The 19,756-nt window shown below is 36.2% G+C and overlaps 1 protein-coding gene across 4 annotated transcripts in view; it reads right to left on the minus strand.

The window, feature by feature from the left end:
• Positions 1–19,756, minus strand: part of stard8 (StAR related lipid transfer domain containing 8) — a 64,705-nt gene that overhangs the window by 29,478 nt on the left and 15,471 nt on the right. For all 4 annotated transcript variants that reach the window (XM_079871680.1, XM_079871679.1, XM_079871678.1 and 1 more), the window contains one exon: positions 988–1,059. In XM_079871680.1, coding sequence (XP_079727806.1) covers positions 988–1,059 — 72 coding nt within the window. The remainder of the gene's footprint in view (positions 1–987; positions 1,060–19,756) is intronic.

Consider the following 19,756-nt stretch of genomic DNA (forward strand, 5'->3'; position numbering starts at 1 on the left):
ATTTTGTCTAAATAAAAAAATTTAAATAAAAAATTAAACCAAAACTTAAAACCAAAATCAAAATTTGAATGCTAAAATTAAATTTAGGCATCACATCATAGTGGGAAAAATCTGTTTAGAGATTTTCTTAAGATTACATTTACTGTGTTTGTTGATAAATTATTAGTATTTTAAAGGGTTAATTTTAAGTGTGCGTTAGATGATGGCAAAGATCGAAATGTTTATATAGTGCATCCCTAGTTCTGTTCATCACACAAAGCTATTATATGCTTCAGAAGACTTGGAATATAGACATATGAATCACTTTCCAAAATACTTTTATAATGCTTTTTTGTCATTGTGAAACTTGACAGCACCTGTCCTCATTTCACTTTCATTATAAGGAAAATAGGTGACCAGGATATTATTTTATGTTCTACAGAAGTAAGTCAGAGGACTTGGAATGACATGAGGGTGAGTAAATGATGACAGAATGTTAATTTTTGGGTGAACCATGCCAATTATTTTATATTAAAATGAATTTCTCTTAAAATAGTTCCAGTCTCTGTGAACTAAGTATGCATGAGCTTTCAGATTTGTTTAACTTCAGTGTGCGTGAAATGGCACAAATCATATTCTGGGGGAAGCAGATCAGCAGGACTAAAACAAGCCCTGAACATCTGCAGTACCTCTGATTGTTTCTAAAGAGCAGTGATTTGGTTCAGCATGACTTTACACTCACAACCCATCTGAACCAAAAGCCATCTGGTCTCACATGCATTTCCCCAATCACTAATCCTGAAACACAATAACACTGAAGCTTCCTGTAGTGGAGCGCTTCCACTCGCATCTCTGCACCTCTCTAAAGAGAAAATATGGAGGGAAACCAGATGAAAAGAAAATAGGAAAATAACACTGAGTCACAAAAAGGCACAGAGGTAAGGGGCAAATTAAAGAGACAGACATGGAGGGGTTGAGTGGACTTTTGTCGGATGAGTTCTGGATTACCTTCATAGAACTGAGCATACTGAGGAAATCCTGCCGCTCGGAGCCACTCACAGGCCTCCTTCGCCTCCAGCTCTGAGAGAGAGACAAAGACAAATGAATGAAGTCAATAAGACAGTCTATTCTTTCAATTCTCTCATGAGATTAATCATTATCATAATCATTAGGGTTAACCCTAACCCTAACCTAACCTTTGATTAAAATGAGACATCCAGAATACATCAGACCTAATCTGACTACTCATTTCACCGTGAATAAGAGCTGGTTAAAGTCATTTAGATAATCTGTGGTCACATTATTAGGTCTATCTGTGGGATAAACCTTCAGCATGGCAATGAGAGCGGAACTTAAATATTTAGCTGGTATTCCATGACACAGAACGATCCAACAAACTTTGCAAAAACTAAATGTATTTAGATTAAATAATAGTCCTGAGCTAGAATATTAGGCTACTTATATTTGTTAGTATATTCTACTTTAACCGTAATCATGGAGACATTGGTCTTCATTCAGCTATCACCAATCAGGGGAACATGGCACCTGTGATGGACAGTGCCTTCAGATTGGCATGAAATTCCAGAGATCACCATGGAAACTGGTGAGGTGATAGAGGAGTCGGTCAACCAACTCAGGAACAACAAAAAATGAGAGGATCTCAGCCATAACAGCCCAGATGCAAGTGCAACCTGAGGCTGATTTTCAAGAATAATATTACATGTTTTGTCTCTTCGAAATGCACATTTGACAGTAGCTTGAGTTGGGATGCAGATGTAAATTTATGATAATTAACAAAAATAGTAACATCTGTAAAAATTATAACAACGTAATTTTGATAGGGTAAAATTGAAATATTCTGACTGTTTGAGTCTAGGACTCTACTTTTATTAAAATTAACCACTGGTCATTCACAGTAACATACATTTAAATCATGATAACCATAGATAAAACCACATATATAGTTCCTCAATACCATGGTAAAATGTAACTAAATGGTTTTTATTGTATTTGTTATGAAAAACAGTAGCCTAAATATATTTAGTAAATACAAATGCTAACTTAACAAAAATACTGTAATTATATTCCATTACTAGTGTTACATTAAATTTAAGGTAAATGATGGTGATTTATAGAAAAGGCTTCCAACTGGATCGTTCATTGCACAGTGTTTCTTGTGTTTTTTTAGAGCTGTTGAAAATGCCAGTGTCACACCCCCATTCCGAACTTAAATGGCTGTAATTCAAGAATGCTTTGGAATATAGATGTAAGATTGGTCTTGTTTTAAAGAAGACATTTGGCAGATTTTTAATGAAGAGAAATAAATTAAGGAAGTGAAACAGAAAAAAAGTTATAAAAGTTTGAGTGTATGAAAAATGTACAACGTAAAAATTTTGTTATCCATATTTTATATAAAATATATATTTTCAAAACATGATGGACCCTAAAACCACAAGAAAATCAAAGCCAAAAATATATAGGCCTATAAGGCCATATAAGGGCGCCTCCATTTCCATATGTGGTTTGAGTGATCTGAACCATATATTTCCACAGTTTTCATACAATTTATGAAGTAGACATCCTATTCATATCAGATTTTGATATTAATTAAACCTCTAATAAACACATAAAAAAACACGTATGTGCGTTATAGTTCACTGCCACATCACAAATGGTGAATCTATTATTTTTTTCTTTATATTTAAAACATTTTCAGACCTTTTTTCTAAAAAAATTAAATGGATGTTATCTTTTGATACCCTGGAAATCCAGAGTTCTCGCGAGAGCACAAGTTGAATTTGTTCAGCGAGTTTACTCTGGTGTCGAGTAATGATGCTCATTAAATATGCCCTTGTATCCAAGCTGCATCAATCACATCGGGTTATCTGATATAGGCGGGGCAGAGGCGAGCTAAACAGATGACGACAGCGCTGTGACGTTGAAGTCATTAGTAAACATTGCAAGATGGCTATGGATGAACACCAGTTGTTTGAAACGGCTTTGGCCACTACAATGAACGAGTTAGACTTGGCTTTTTATCTAAAAGAGGAACAGAAGACGCCGCTCGAATCGTTCCTTTGCAAGAAGGGCGTTTTTGCTGTTTTGCTGACCGGATACGGCAAGAGTCTAATCTACCAGTTAGCTCCGCTGGTAGCTAAGTGTGTGGGGCTTGTTGTGATTGGTCGTAGCGTTATCCAATTGCGTGCAGTGAGATTTTCAAATGCATGCTTGGTGCCACCCCTCGAGCTGGCCTATTTTCATTAGTCGAAGCCAGACCCTTAATCTTTCAGATTTAGGTCTGGATTTCCAGGCTAATCTTTTGATGTTATTATCGGGCATGAAAACAAACTGAGGTTTCTACCATTCTTTCATGATTTTTCATGTTCATCGCTATTTCAAAATAAAGGTCTGAACACGTCTTAGGAGTATGAAGATATTCTTGTTGCAAATTGATAAATTACGGCTCCTCTGTAATTTATTTTGAAAATGAGTCACCAAATATGAAAACCAGAGATCGTAAGCTTTCAAAATGATATATAGTTTGTCAAGATTAGTTTAGGTTTAGTATAGGATATTACGGTTTTAAATATGTAATGGCTGTGGGCCCACCGTTAAACTAGTTTAAATCACATAGACATATATCATGTGATCGAGATGAGCTGATAAATGGTTCAAATGAGTAGTGCAGTTTTATTTCGCTTTAGCAGATAAACATTATATCGAACATTTATCAAACTTTTGTTATATTATCAAGAAATATTACATTGCAATAATTATCATTATCGTTTTGTCACCCAGCTGTACTTTAAATAAGTCTTAAATGATTTGAAAAATTTTGATACCATTAAAATTTCATAAATCTCATAACCAATTTCAATATCACAAAAAAACTATTACAAGCAATAGGACAAAAAAAAAAAACTATAATAAAACAAGACACAAATTAAGTAGACCTACCTGAAAAACTAGATAGGTCTATAGAAATACTACATAAATTATTTAAAGTAATCAAATGTATAAAAAAAACACAGCATAGTCTGTGTAAATTAAATACATCCTTATTAAAGTTACAAAAGTAATTCAGTCGAGCAATGAGATTGTTTGATTAACATTATTGACACATACGGCAGCAGGTATATTAGGCTATAAGACCAAATGCACAGATCTAATATACTGACAAATTTCTACCGGTTTATCACCCATCCTTAGTTGCATGGTCCACAGAAACATTTGAGTTACTGAAAACTAAATACAAATTATATCATAACGATCAAACAAGATATAGCCTATGTATGTCAACCTCAATGTTTTCATTTCAAATTCAAGATGTCATTGTGAAAACCAAAAGTGATTGCAAATCATCCTAATCTGGATTATAGTTTCCCAACTTTTATTGTCTTATGTACCCCAAAACCAAACCAAAAACAAATAAATTGTGTTATTTTGGATATCATTCAGCATTATTATTAATATTAAGCTGCTTGATATTGCAAAAATGGCATTTCTTATCATATAATTCTTAATATCATAATCATAAACACACTGGTTTTTAGTGTGAATAGGTTTACCATTTACTGCATATAGCAGCTAATGAATCTGAAGTCTTGCACACTCACTCACAGAAATAGCTTACTTCCATGTTGTAAATTTAGATGGATAAGCACTGTTATTTTTAAGATGTCTGTTTTGTAGTTTTCAAAGCACAAGCTTTCCAAGTGCCCCCTGGAATCCTCCCGTGTCCACATATCTCTAGTTAGGAATCACTGGACGCAGTTCCCATTTATCATATTAAACAATTGTACAATGTAAACTACTGTTTACTTGCATAAAGATCCTGGTAATTGACTGACTCGACAACAAGACCTCAAGGAAACAAGACAAACTGAAGTGATTGGCCTGAGAAAAATCAATCCCGACATAAATGTTCCTCATCTGCCTCTATCTGGACACAATCCAACAAATCTAAGGAGCAATGAAACTGATCCCATTATCAAACAAGTCAAACCTGAGAGAGAGAGAGGGAGAGAGAGAGAGAGAGAGAGATTCCCATTGATTTGGATTTCAAACATGTTATTACACAATAATCATGGTTTCATCAAATCCATATTCTGATATGCCATTCGCGCACAATTTACACTCCATTGGGATTATTTGTTTATTCCAGTAGTGCTCTTTATCATTAGGTTTGCAAGGTTTACAAGGGCCATCGAGAGCTCTTTGATTTTGTTGGTGCCAGATAGACAGAACAAATCAGATATAGCACTAGTAAATATTCACCTTATGTCAGCAATTAGCCTAGGAAGTAGGGGTTGAACAGACTAGTCGACTTTAATGGGCTGCCATGGTGCTTTAAGCTTGACGTCGACTAGTCGCTGATCATTCATGGCATATAGAGGGCGCAACAGGGTAAAAATCTTTAAAAGTCCACTTTTACGCTCCGTTTTAGTTAAAATGACAAATAAATGCATGCTCAGAGAGCGCTCCACAAGATATGTTTGATGAAGAGAGACGCTGCCAGGTGCAATTCACACGCAATCGCTCTCTCTCTCACACTAATGCATTCATATAAATATAATCTTTACTGTGCTACTTTATTTATATCTGATTTAGAACGAGCAGAAATCTGTGAGAAATATAACGGCCCAAAGACAAAAGAACTGATAAAAATAACCTTTTATGTAGAAGCGCGGTGTTGCAGTTTCCAATAGAACAGAAGAAGGTTTCTGCACATTACTGTCTTTTCCGCGTGGCAAAGTAATTTAATTCCAATTAAACTTATCTGACTCCATTTTGTCACGACTTCGAATTTAGGTTAGAATGCCAATTGGTTATTGATCATTTAGCCTATATAATAGTTTAGCAGCACATTTGATTATTCTTTTCAAATCTTTACTTACCCGCTCATATTATGAAGCTATGTGGCTTTGAGGTCCTCACGCCTTCTGTTTAACATGGGTCTCATGATCACAAACTCACCAGCTTCGGTCACTAAACAGAGGTAACTGGCTATATATCTGAGATGGTCACGTTCACGCTTACACAATCAAATATACTTTTGTATAGCCTCCCTTAGTTTGTATACACTTGAATTTTAAAGTAACGTTTACTTCAGGCAGAGGTATGGCCACTACTAAAGATAAAAGTCGACCAACAATACTTCTCTTATAATAGCTTTGGATTGGCCATGCCATGGTTTCCCACGTACACTTATCTAAAGTAACATTAAATTAAAACAGAGATAAGAGTTGTAGATTAGGATGATGCTAAGGTGAGACTTGTGTCTCGAGTGTCGAATGGTGATGCTACTTTCACAAGAGAGAGTTCAAATGTTAGCTAATTTCCTTTGTTTTCCCAGAGAGTTGCCCTCTCTTCCAGTTTTTCCAGTCTTACAGTTTCATATGCCATAGCTGTGCACAAGTCAACCCGCGTTCGAGTCTCAGCTCGAGGTTCAGGCTTATTTGTTCATCAGTGACGTCATCAGCAACTAGTTGATGTCAACTCGACTTTCATCACATAAATGGCGACAAAAAAAATCTGAAATCGTTCATCCCCCACCAGGAAGTATTGAGGTACAGTTTGAAAAACAGTTATCTTCATTTAGGGAATGAGTGAAGGAGTTTTTTTTTTTATTGAATATAGGGATTTGGAATCGGGTGGCATAGAATCAGGATTTATTTTGCAAAAACAAATCATCCCAATGGAATGTCAAATATACTGGACTGGCATTTCAGAATATGCATATGATAAAACCATGATTAACCTGTGTTTGTGTTCACTGAATGCCAAAACATTTTCTCTTTGTGCAGCATGAATAACAAAAAGATTTCATAAGTAGGTCGCATTAGAACAAACATTCTGAGCATGAACCATTGTCATTTGGGAAGCTAGCCAATCAGATCCAAATGTAAACTGACTAGCCAATGACCTTGCAGCATGAAGAAAGGAGTAGGGAACCAAAAATTTTCAACAGAATAACCTCTGTCAACCTCTAGCTCTGTCAATCAAAACAGCAGCTGTGGCATGAACTTGACGTTATGATTCCAAAACAATCGTAGACTGCTCGCAAGTGTTGTCAGTAATAGTCTTCGTATTCATAAGCATATATGGCTGTCAGGGTGAGTTGGGCTCTGAAATTCTGGCCTATTTATAAAGGCAGGCACAGTCTCCTGAAAGCCCTTCAGGATAATCTCTGGCACACTGAAGCAAAATTGTTCAAATGAACAGATGAGGATTTAACGACACTCTAAAACAAATTATGTTTAATTACAGGCTTCAGAAATCATTTACATATTTCATTTGAGTGTTAATTTATTATACATATAATATGCAATTCTTCCAACATACAAAACAAGACATACACAAAAGGTATTCAGCAGTGAACACATACATACAAACACAAAAAAATTAAATGTAAAAAAATTACATTTCAGAATGCAGTGCTAGACTCATTTCACAAGGTCTTAAAATTGCAATATATATAGTTATTTTAAGACCTTGTGAAATGAGACTAGCATTTTTTTTTTTTACAATTAATTTTTATTATACAGTATCTGTTATATGCGAAAATAGAAAAATACCAAAGTATTGTAAGCAAATAATAACAAAAGTCTATTCAATTCTGAAAATATCAATTTAATCTACAACAAAATTACGAAGAAATGAAGGTGAAAAGTGAGAAGTAAAACAATAGTCCTTATTCCCCCCAATGCCGCTGGATACCAAATTATAAATTGAGATGCCAGAAGAACTCAGAAATACCAGATCTGAAAATGTGTGTAAATATGCATGTGCATATGAACACAAATGGTCACGTACACACACTCTTCATTCCTATGATCAGATCGGCTTTGTCTGTTTCCTGCCTCCATACACTGCCCCTTCAGCATTCCTGAACTCCCTGACTCCCAGCAATGCTCCGGGTTTTCTCGTGCATACGCCCACATTTCTACTGCCTCTAGATCACACACTTGAAGTGATTTAACATTGTCTGACAATCCATTTAAACACTGCTTTCCATCTACAAATATGATATGTGGGAAGACTAGGATTGCAACAGAAGATTAGACTAAGATTTTCATAGCACGATAAAATCTCAGAAAATATCAGTTTCATGGTATATGGTATTTTAAGAATTGATTCGATATTGATTCATTTGGAAATATTTCAGGAATACATATGATAAAAAAATAATAATATTTTTGAAATCTGAGACATTGTTTCTTATCAAAAGTAACTAAGGACAAAGCTTATTGCAAATATTGGATAGAAGGCAGGCTAAATTATGTTTAGTGAAACTTCATTTATGAATCAACTGAAAATATAATTGAATTAAAAGATCAATCTTGGGATTTAAGAATTGATATAAAGACTATATTAAAGTAATGCATTCAAATTAAGATTTTAAATGTTTTGGAGAATTATTTTTTTTGCGGCGTGGGATGGAGATTGGTGGTATCAGCCTCACATTTCTCTGATATTTTCTCTGCTGCAATGCATGCATATGTATGGCTGTACACAGGTCGACGAGTCTGACAGACGTTCAAGAAGGAAATGATTCACGCACACTTGATATTCTACATCCGGATGGAATTTTTTCACAGTAATTTTCATACTGTGAATAATAAGTAAATAGCCTATACACTTTGTGACTGTCAATTTTCATTCCATGAAACCCTATAGGCAAGAATTTGAATTCATCATCATTTCAGTACATTTTTCTTCATGTCAATCATCAATTCAAGTTACAACAGTAACTATTACTGATATTAGTATGTTCAGGAATCACTGATGTTGTAATAAGAAATTCACATTGGTAAGAAGGTCCAGACAGGCATAAAACATGAACATTCCTGTAACTGCTTCTCTTCTCAGGAAAGGTGGAAACCCCCTAAGTAAAGTGTTTCTTTTTCCCCTCTCCTTCTCCACTACCCCTCCCTCTCTTTTCCTTTTCCCACCCCCTCCCTGTTTCTTCGTTCAATAAACAGGAAGTCTAAAGAATTACGGTATTAAAATAAGGGGATAATGAGTGAGTGCTATGGGTTAACATGATGATGATGATGATGATGATGATTGACGATGATGATTGACAATTATGTTTAATCTTACTGTATTCTTTTGTTATAGAATAATCTCCTATAGGATAAAAAGAGATGTTTCTTTTGTGATGTTCTTCCATGCATGGACACATTAGAGAAAGCTCAAAGGGACAGCAGAGATGCAGAGGGCAGAGATAGTCAGTCATCAATGTACTTTAAAAAAAAGTGGAATTCCCCACCAGAGTGGCCCTCGCAAAAATATCCGTTTGTGAGGTCAATTTTATAACATGGTCATCATTTTCCACTGCTGGTGCAAAATTCATGGATGAAGATTGTGAATTGTTCACCGGTTTCTATTCCAGTCATTTCTAAATATAAACAATTTTCAATTCACCGCCTCACCACTGACCTTTTCTATGATAATACCCTTGACCTCTAGTGATATCAATAATAAAAGGGCCTGATGGCAAAATATATTATATTTTGAGTTCCTATCTGTCAATCACTATGACTTTATGTCCACTGACAATCACCTCTGAGTTTAGGAAAAACGGCCTAAAGGATCGGTGAGTGGAATTTGCATGCCAAGCCACTCCCCCATACATACGGTATATAAGATGGCGGCACACATCCACTCTTTAGATTTTTGCTTCGGACCCGAGAACCCGAGGTCCGACCCGAGACCCGAGCAGGTAAGGGTCCAAAACTTCGACAAGTGCCTCGGACACGGGGCGGGTTCGGTATTAGTGGCCTCGGATCTCGGGTAATTTAAAATAAATGTGCTTTTTCCAAATGGACCCGAGAAGACCTGAATTCTTTAAAACTATGTTGGCCATTTAACTAAATTTTATTATTTAAAGGATTAGTTCACCTCAAAATGAAATGACTTTACTCACCCCAATGCCATCCAAGATGTCCATGTCTTTCTTTCTTCAGTGGAAAAGAAATTAAGTTTTTTGAGGAAAACATTTCAGGATTTTTCTCCACACAATGGACTTCAACGGTAACCAAATTGTTGAAGTCCAAATCAATGCAGTTTCAAAGGGCTTTGAAGTGCTTCAAAGGGCTCTGCACGATCCCAGCTGAGCAATAGGGTCTTATCTAGCGAAACGATCAGTCATTTTCTAAATAAAATAAAAATTTAGATACTTTTTAACCACAATTGTTCATCTTGTGCTGGTCTGCGACGCGCCACGCATTACGTAATCACGTTTGGAAAGGTCAGCATGGATTTTAGACTCGCTGTTTGCAAGATCTTCTACTGATTATGGTGAACGATGTCAATCGAACTGGCATCTCTCACACCCTCTATTAAGAAGGAGAAGGGCTTTAAATCGGATGTTTCGAGTTATGTCAACAACTTTGAGGGCAAGTTTTCTCAAGCTAACAAGCTAGTTAGCTTTGTTTATGACAATTCATACTCTTATAGATTCAGTTTTCTGAAAACCTTTTTAGATCTTCTGTTTTTATATTTTTACTAATGTTATTATGTATTATATTAGTAATATAATATAGCAGCTTCCAAATCAGTCAGCAGGACACGGGGATTTTTCCTGACTGACTGCGGGCTGCAGGCTGTGGACACTTCAATGGCGTTTACGTTCGAGTACAGTCGGGTTAGAAAGTAAATGCGGTCGGGTTTGGTAGGACTCGAGTCTGTCTTGAGTTGGGTTTTTCTTTAAACATTTTTTTTTTAATTTATGCACGTCGGATATGGGTAAGAAATGATTTGGTCGGGTACAGATTTTAGGACCCAAGAAGACCTCTACTCCACATACATCAAAGCTCCTGCAGCTGTCTTCAGGGCAGCAGCTTCACTGGGGTCTTATACATTTCTGCTGCATCCTCTTCATCAGCGTAAATGAGAAACTAGGATATCCCAGATGATTCTGTTTTCTGCTCGCAGATCAGCATACGCTGTCAAACCATGTGAATTGCTTGATGTTTTATAAAACAAGGATGTTATGATATGACTTTCCTCCCTAAATTTTTCTGTAAAAAGTATACTAAGTAACTTCTGATAAATATTTAAACAACCAAACGCTCAAATTCTTGCCAAACATGGTTTCGAGTTCTGAGACACTGACTGTGCTACATCCATAACATCTATATACAGCCCAAAGACATGTCTGCAACAGCTCTGAGCTAAATAAAGCTCTTGTGAGAGTAATGATAGAGGGAGTATTCTGTGTGTATCAGCATTCCTCTCACAGCTGTTTCAAGAACATGCTTTGAGGTTTTACAGCATTCATAAGTGTCTCTGTGTGTTGATATGAGACCTGTATACCACAGAGCTCTATAATCGGTCCCTTGACATGTCCCTTGCGCAGAGCCGATCAGCCCTATACGCACACTATTCAAGTTGAGTAGGGCCCCGCAAATTACTCAAGACCCCACCTCCCCCTCGTGTCAAAGCGCATCAATCAAAGTTTACAACATCAATGAGAAAATTAAGCGAAACTATCCTTCTGGTCACGAATAGAGAGAAAAAACACCATGAGAGTGAATTGAGAGTGAAATCGTGTTCTCTCCCCTCCAAGTTTGATGTCAGCAAAGAACAGTAAAGTTAAGATGATGTGCATCTCTCTCTAGTCTGTCTGTCTGTCTGTATAACTGGGCAGTGCATCTTTTGGTCTTTCTGTGTCTTGCTTGCTAATGCCGGCCACTTCCAGAGCTGTGTTCTGTGACTTTGCGCCTGACAAAAAAAAAGTGAGAGTGAAATACAATTATTTATTACGTTTGATAAACGACAAAGGGCAGCGGTGTTTGTTTATAAACTGCAGCTCGGAAAAGATAACCACGTCGCGCGTTAACATGCGTTCATATGCGCATGCACGAAATGAAATGCGCACTTTCCAGCAAAACATCTGTGGGGAGCAGTACAATATGGGTGTGATGGCACTCCTCATTAGGCACACATACGTTTAAAACAAGACAATGATTATCTAGTCTCCAAGTCAGTTTAGTTACAACTCTGCAATAAAGCAAGATGAGAAGCAATGTTTGACTATTGATCTATAGGCTATATTGCATTTAAAATGTTGATTGGCTGGACATACTGGTCAATATGGATGCACAGCCCTCAGTAAATAACCATCAAGTATCAAATATTGCTTTTATCATTTAAAACACAGTGACATGCTATGGCAAGCCATTTTAGCTTTTATTCATTCACAGGATGCATTTTTGATATTAATAATTAAATTTGTACTATTTAAAATGTGAATTCTTGATATTAAGAATGTACTTTTTCTAGTAACAATGTCTATTTCTGATATCAGGAATTACATTTTCATTAGTACTAGTTTAAGGAGGGAGGATTGTAGTGGGAGCACTGGGGTGTCAGGTGTGACTGTGTGGCAATGGCAAATGGTTTACATGACTCAGGTATGAGGGCCCCTAAACAGAATTTTGCTTAGGGCCCCAGGGAGGTCAGGACCGGCTCTGCCCTTGCCCATCTTGACATGGCTAGTTCTACATAGAACTATTTGAGCACCGTAAACATCAGAAATCTTTGTACCGGTATTCAAAATTGTACTCCGAATCATAAAATCAAGTGTGCTATCAGAAAGTCTGTACCATCATGTAAACTTTCGAGGATGTGCACAGTTTTTAGTGGTATTGATGTTCAAGCGAATCCTAGGTTTTTATAAATGAAATAGCAATCGACTGCAATCATATTGCAATTTTGGTCCCAAACGCATCAATGAGCTCCCAATGTAGACATCAATGCAGCAGCAATTCAACAATGTTTTGATAGCATTTTTAAAGAAAACTGTACTTTTTTTTTTACAGCTTAGCCGGTAATTGATTTGACACACATACATCCTACACAATCTCTTGTTATATGCAATCTTTCTTTCTCCATTACTGAAGTTCTAAAATGTTTTTAAATTTGACTTTTGTTGACCAAATAAATGCAGATTCGACGAGCATAAGAGACTTCTTTCAAAAACATTTAAACATCTTACCGACCCCAAACTTTTGTACAAGTGCATTCAGTGAAAAACATATACTGCTGCTGAAACCTCATAATTTCTCAATGATTCTCTGTCATGTACTGCCTCATTTTGACAGCAAATCAACAAAGTTGGCCAAAATGAGAACAAGAACCTGGGGAACGCAAGTGATTGCAACAGAATAAATCAGGATGTTTTACGCTGTGAATGTGTGTGATGCGTATTTGTCCCTTCAGGACATGCTGTATAAAGTACAAGGTCATTTTATCAGGCACCTTACAGATGACATTCATCAAACACAGACTATTCTGCCTCTGAAAGATCCACATTTTGTTAAATTAAAGTGAGTTCACTGAGAAAGAAAAAAAAAATCAGAGACAGAAGAAAAATTAGATTGAAAATACACCTTTGATGTAATTAGACTGACTATAGCTTGCATTCACAAAACTCAGCACTATCTGCCTGGTACAATTAAAGTCACCATAAAATCAAAATTGACTAAGCTTTTTTTTTTAATGAAATATTGCTGTATTTATTATAAATTATTTATCCGTGCACATAATTATTATTTTTTTTTATTTGTGCCTTCATAATCTTTAATCATAAAAATAACTTCCACTCACACTTGCAGCGACATCTCTTCTCTGATGATGTGTTTTTGGACACAAGAGCAGAACAACCTGTATGAGATCACAGCAATAATAAACCACAATGATCCAAACAATTCCTGATGGACAAAATCAAGTCCCGTGCTCTTTTTTCTTTTCGAGAAGCCGTTTCACTCAGATATACATCACAATAGGGAAGAAAAGACTAATCACAATGTCGTTTCATATCGACTTTACAGTCACACTATTACCGCCCACAGAAAGCAGATGTGCAATGTACTTTTATTCAAAAGATATCTGTGTATATTTTCTACTGAACAAGACAGCATCAAAGCTGAAGAAATATAACCCGGAATGTATCCTGACTACACTTTCAGCATTTTAAAGAGATGTTTGAGGTGCCAGCACCACAGTGGACAAACACTGCAAATTGCATTCAACAAAGATTTTGTGGGCGTGTTTGCATTACCTGATTTGCATAAATCCTTTAGGGAGTCAGCCAGGCACTATAAACATTATCAGTGGCTGCAATTCAGTGTTGTAAATTTCCCCACAGCACTCACTATCAAAGAACCTTGTTGTCAAAAGTAATCATCATTCGATTTCTTTTTATTATTTTTACCTACTCTGCTGAATCCCTCTCTCAACCAGTATAGTAGAGTATAAGAATACTCTACATGAGCTGCAGCTTTAGTCCAACATGCTACATACATACCAGCAAAAGGTTTATAAATGCAGACACAGAATTTGTACAGCTATTTTAAACCCGTTTTAAAAGCGATGGAAATCTGGATTAGTGCAAAATAACTTCAATAACTAACAACTGAAATGTGAACAGCATGATTAATAAGATACCCGCCCACTCACTCTGCTCAGCCCTAAACCACACACAGAGCGGCGTTGAGCGGGTGAGAGTGATTTGTAGTAAGCCTGGGTAATCCCTGCTGCATGAGCAAAACAAACCAGAATTAGACCGAGAGGCATTTAAAGCACTGAAAACCCTGAAGCAGAAAAGAAAAACACTACTAAATGGTCCCATGAGCGCTGAGAGAACAGAAGAAAGATCTCATTTTGAATGCGCTTTAAACGCCTGTTGTTGGCATCACATATGTGATGCTGGATCACAAAACCAGTCGTAAGTCGCACGGGTATATTTGTGGCAATAGCCAACAATACATTGTATGGGTCAAAATGACTGATTTTTCTTTTATGCCAAAAATCATTAGGATATTAAGAAAAGATCATGTTCCATGTAGCCTAGAAATCTAGATGCACCCTAGCGGCAGCAAAATTTATTTTGCAGCCAGTGTGGTCTAGCAACTCTCCGGTGACTTTCGAGCTGGAAAAACCAAAATTAGGTCAGTGTATCACCAATCACGTCGTGTATAGAGTAGGCGGGGCGGGCGTAACATAATGACGACAGAGTTGCGACAGTTCCCTGCTACTTGAAAACAAAAAATGGCGGCTGCTGCTGGCGAACAGTCTTTCGAATCGGCTTTGGCCGCGACTCTGGAGGACTTGGAGTTAAGTTTTTCTTTGAGAAAAGAGCAAAGAACGGCACTCTTAAAAAAGGAAGATGTGTTCGTAGTTTTGCCGGCCAGATATGGCAAAAGTTGAATCTATCAACTAACGTTAGCTCCGCTGTTAGGAAAACGCTCTGGTTGGTTGAAGCGCTGTCCTATTGCGTGCAGAGGGAATTTGAAAGACAGCCGTTTACCCCGCCCCTTGGATTGAGCCGTGTCTATGGTGAATTGCCAGACCTAACATTTTGATGTAGGTCTGGCTTGCCAGGCTATGTTCCATGAAGATATTTTGTAAATTTCCTACCGTAAATATAAAAAACATTTATTTTTGTGAGTGAATGCAGCACAATCGCGAACATAAATGGACAACTTTAAAGGCGATTTTCTCAGGGTTTTGCTGAGACTTCAGATTTTCAAATAGTTGTATCTCGGCCTATTATTATCCTATCCTAACAAACCATACATCAATGGAAAGCTTATTTATTCAGAAAATTTACCCATGTGACTGGTTTTGTGGTCCAGGGTCACATGTGTGGTGGTATCTGTTTGTGTGTGTGATGGGGGGAATGACCTTTGGTAAATTGAATGTAGTGTGAACCTGCTGTTTGCAGGGAGTGTGTCTGAGTGTGAGTGTGTGATACAGTAAGAGAGCCAATGAGAGAGAGATGCAACCAAATGGGGGCTCCATTTGGAAGCATTTATCCATAGGAGTTTTATCTATAGGAGTTTTATGTAGAAGTTTGCACCCCTATGGCAAGAGCATCATTGCTTGCATGTGAGAATAATTATAAATATATATTTTTAATTCTTATTAAAATAAAAATGCATTTTTATGCAATATTATCAGTGGTAATAGTGTAGTATGATTGCAATATATTTTTAAGACTGTACACAACATCAAACACTAAAGATGTTGAGTTCATGAGTATCATGAGTTCAATTCCCAGGGAATGCACAAACGTACAAAATCTACATCATCTGATGATCTAATAAAAATGTTTTTAACACTTTATAATAATATATAATAACATTAAAGCTAAAATTAAATAATTCATTACACTTTTACAGAATTTATTAATTTTGATAGGCCTATATTATATTATATATTCATGTCAGAGGAGAGTTTTTTGGATTGCTTAAAAAAAAGAAGGGCTATTAGACACCCCAGATTGCAGGAAGTGCCAATCAATAGTAAGTAAAATTTTATTTAAACTTATGGTAACAAACATTTCATTTATAAAGCACTTTTAAACAACTGTAGGTTGACCAAAGTGCTGTACATAAAGTTAAAATAATGTAAACAAAATAAACAAGATATAAAAAAACAAAAACAAAACTCATTGGCCAAAAAAAAAAAAAGAGAAAACACAAAATTAAGTTTAAGATAAAAAATAAAATAAAAAATAAAAAATAAATTAAAAAAATTCTACATATATGTGACCCTGGACCACAAAACCAGTCACATGGGTCAATTTTCTGAAATTGAGATTTATACATCATCTGAAGGTGCAAAAAAATAACAATTATGCTGTATTCACTCGCAAAAATAAATGTTATCTATATTTACGGTAGGAAATTTACAAAATATCTTCATGGAACATGATCTTTACTTAATATCCAAATGGTTTTTTGGCATAAAAGAAAAATCAATCATTTTCACCCATACAATATATTGTTAGCTACTGCCACAATACCTGTGCTACTTGTGACTGGTTTTGTGATCCAGGGTCACATATTGTAACATATATGCAGTTATTGTGAATTATTTTGACCTTGATAATCATGTACTGAAAATCTGACAGCCCAATTTAAAATATACTCATTTATAAATATACTAATATTAATAAAAAAAAATAATAATTTACATAATGTTAATCTGCCATCGCTAAAATGTTGTGTTGCCACAATCCTAACTTCTTTTTCTATATTAATCTGCATCAACAACATCCAGTTGTTGTGACTTTAACTCTTTCCCCGCCATTGACGGAAATCTCCGGCTTTCCGTGTTTTCACTTTTATAATTGTGACGAATGTTGCTCAGTGACGTAAAAGTCGCATGAATTCCGATATGACTGTTCAGACTGCAGTTGCATTGAAAAAAAATATGGCCTGTATCGGATTTAGTACCACCTATGGAAGTGGCACAAATCGGAACTGAAAAGATCAGATTCCATGTGGATTGTGCTGTTCGCACAGTCATGACAAAAACAGATTTGAGTCACACAAAAAAAGCAACAAAAAAAAAATCTGATTCTGTCAGAATTCTGTGTTCCTGGAGTGGTTTTGGTTGAAAGCAAAAAGCATTCAGGTCAGTGCTTTCAAGGGGACCTATTATGCAAAATTATTATTATATTTTTTTGAACATAATTATGTGTCCAAAGTGTGTGTACACAACAACCCTATTGTGGTAAAATTCATCCACTCCCGTTTGTTATTTTCCCCATAAATCTGAAACAGTGTCTCAAAATGAGCCGTTTAGGAATGTACTCTAATGTGACATCACATTGGAACAGGCTCCGCCCTCGACTGCTGACGGACTCTACCCTATAAGCTTAGCTCCTCCCCCGAGTGTGCTGTGCAGTCCACCATGTTTATCTCCTCGCCAGAGCATTTAACAGCAGCATTCAAGTAAAAAAATTATTCAATAAAAGCTACTCAAGTTATTCAGTCAAGAGCAGTGAGTGATTTTCTGTTTTTCTTTTGTTGTTTGACTCATATTAATAGCATATATTGCAGTAGGTACTGTATATAATGCTGTTGTCACTTTAATACACTGATCTAATACACATGCAATTTTTTTCCCTGCTGTTTACATTCACAGACATAATCGACTGTGTTTATGTGAACTTTGTGAAAACCATATATCAGAAGTTTAAACTGATATGGTTTTAAAACGCATGCAAAAAATACATTTTCATGATGACGAAGAGCTGCAATGTCACATGAGCGTGATCGTGATAGAGATGATGATCAAAAACAAACAGATATTTTGTTCGTTTTTGACAGTATCCAAGGCACAAGCTGTAAAGGCAAAGCTCTATTCTGGAAAGCACGGTGGGGAGCAACAGCTCATTTGCAGATACATGCACGAAAACACCATGTTTTTGCTTCCACTCAAAAATGATATGTGGGTATTTTGAGCTGAAACTTCACAGACACCTTCTGGGAACACCTGAGACTTATATTACATCATGTAAAATGGGGAATTATAGGTCCCCTTTAACTACAGTGACTATTTAAAGAGGTCTTCTTTTGGTATATTTCTCAATGTGCTTGAGAACATTTCTGATAATTCTATGACATCTTTGTATCTCTGATGAAAGTGAAAGGTCACAGACATTTCCAGCGGCTCATCAGGAAAACACTGCGACTTTTGAGAAATGAACCAAGGAGGCTCTGTGAGTTTCTGAAAAGCAGGGATTAAAGTGAAAAAAATTCTTCTGACTGAAATTTTTTTTTAGGCCAAGTCATATTCCTTTAACTTTTTAAATAGTCGAGACCAATAGCGTTTTAAGGGGAGACGTTTTAAACCGCTTTAATATTGCCAGTAGGCGTATTTTAAAAGCTATTTTAATCTATGAAAACCAGGCAGGGAGCATACTGTAGAGCACGAATGGCAACATTGTGACTATAGCTTCTGATTGATGGCGACCTAGCACTTTTTTGCCATTATTGCCATATTGAAGTCTCCTGTGACATACTGTGCAAAGACACGTACCTGGCTGTTTGATTTTTTTAGTCCACGAACTAAAAGCAATATTTTGTGTAAACGTGTTATAATTTGCCTATATATATATATATATATATATATATATATATATAGGCAAATTATAACACATGTTTACACAAAATTTGTTAACACACACAAGTACTTTTCCCCTTTACTTAACATAAATTGTAAGAATATGACTAATAGTAAAGACTAGTACTAATAAATAAACATTAGGCCTATGCTAAAGCTATTAAATAGCAGTCCCAAACTAGTTTTTTGTTAATACAATGTTGGTATGAGCCACTACAGTCATTTAAAAATATTAAAAATAACACAAAGAAAAACACGGCAGTTACCATGGTGAATACACAATATTAACAATAACTGTTAATGAAACATGGAAACTGCTCCTGGTGAATAGAATGAAAATCATGCCTGCATTACTTTTATTTCGTGTAATTTACAACGTAACGGCGTTGCATGCTCGTAGTTTCTTTTGCACTTTATATACAGTGAGGCGATACAACGCGCGCCGCCGCATTTGCGCGTGCAATTGAGTGTGCGCAACGAGAACAGGATAACGGCTGAGAGGACAAGAAAGTCCGTTTTTCTGAGGTGAAAAACTTTATTTCAGCATACACTTATGTCACTCCCTGGTAGTTCATATTGTGCTGGGTTTTCTGAAGTAGTCATGATTCGCCTCTCATAACATAACATGCTCTAAACACGCAAGCAGAGTGGAAAAGGAAACCAACATTCTACAAAATATCCTCCTTTATGTTCTGCAGAACAAAGAAAGTCTATACATGTTTGGAGTGACATGAGGGTCAGTAAATTACAGAATTTCAATTTTTTTGTCAACCATCCCTTTACATTCTCAGCTTTTTTAACCTCATATCATTTGGTTCATGATGTTCAGATCTGGGTGTAAGTAGTTCTA

Source organism: Squalius cephalus (assembly GCF_949319135.1).
Source record: "Squalius cephalus genome assembly, chromosome: 5".
In the NCBI taxonomy this organism is placed as follows: Eukaryota; Metazoa; Chordata; class Actinopteri; order Cypriniformes; family Leuciscidae; genus Squalius; species Squalius cephalus.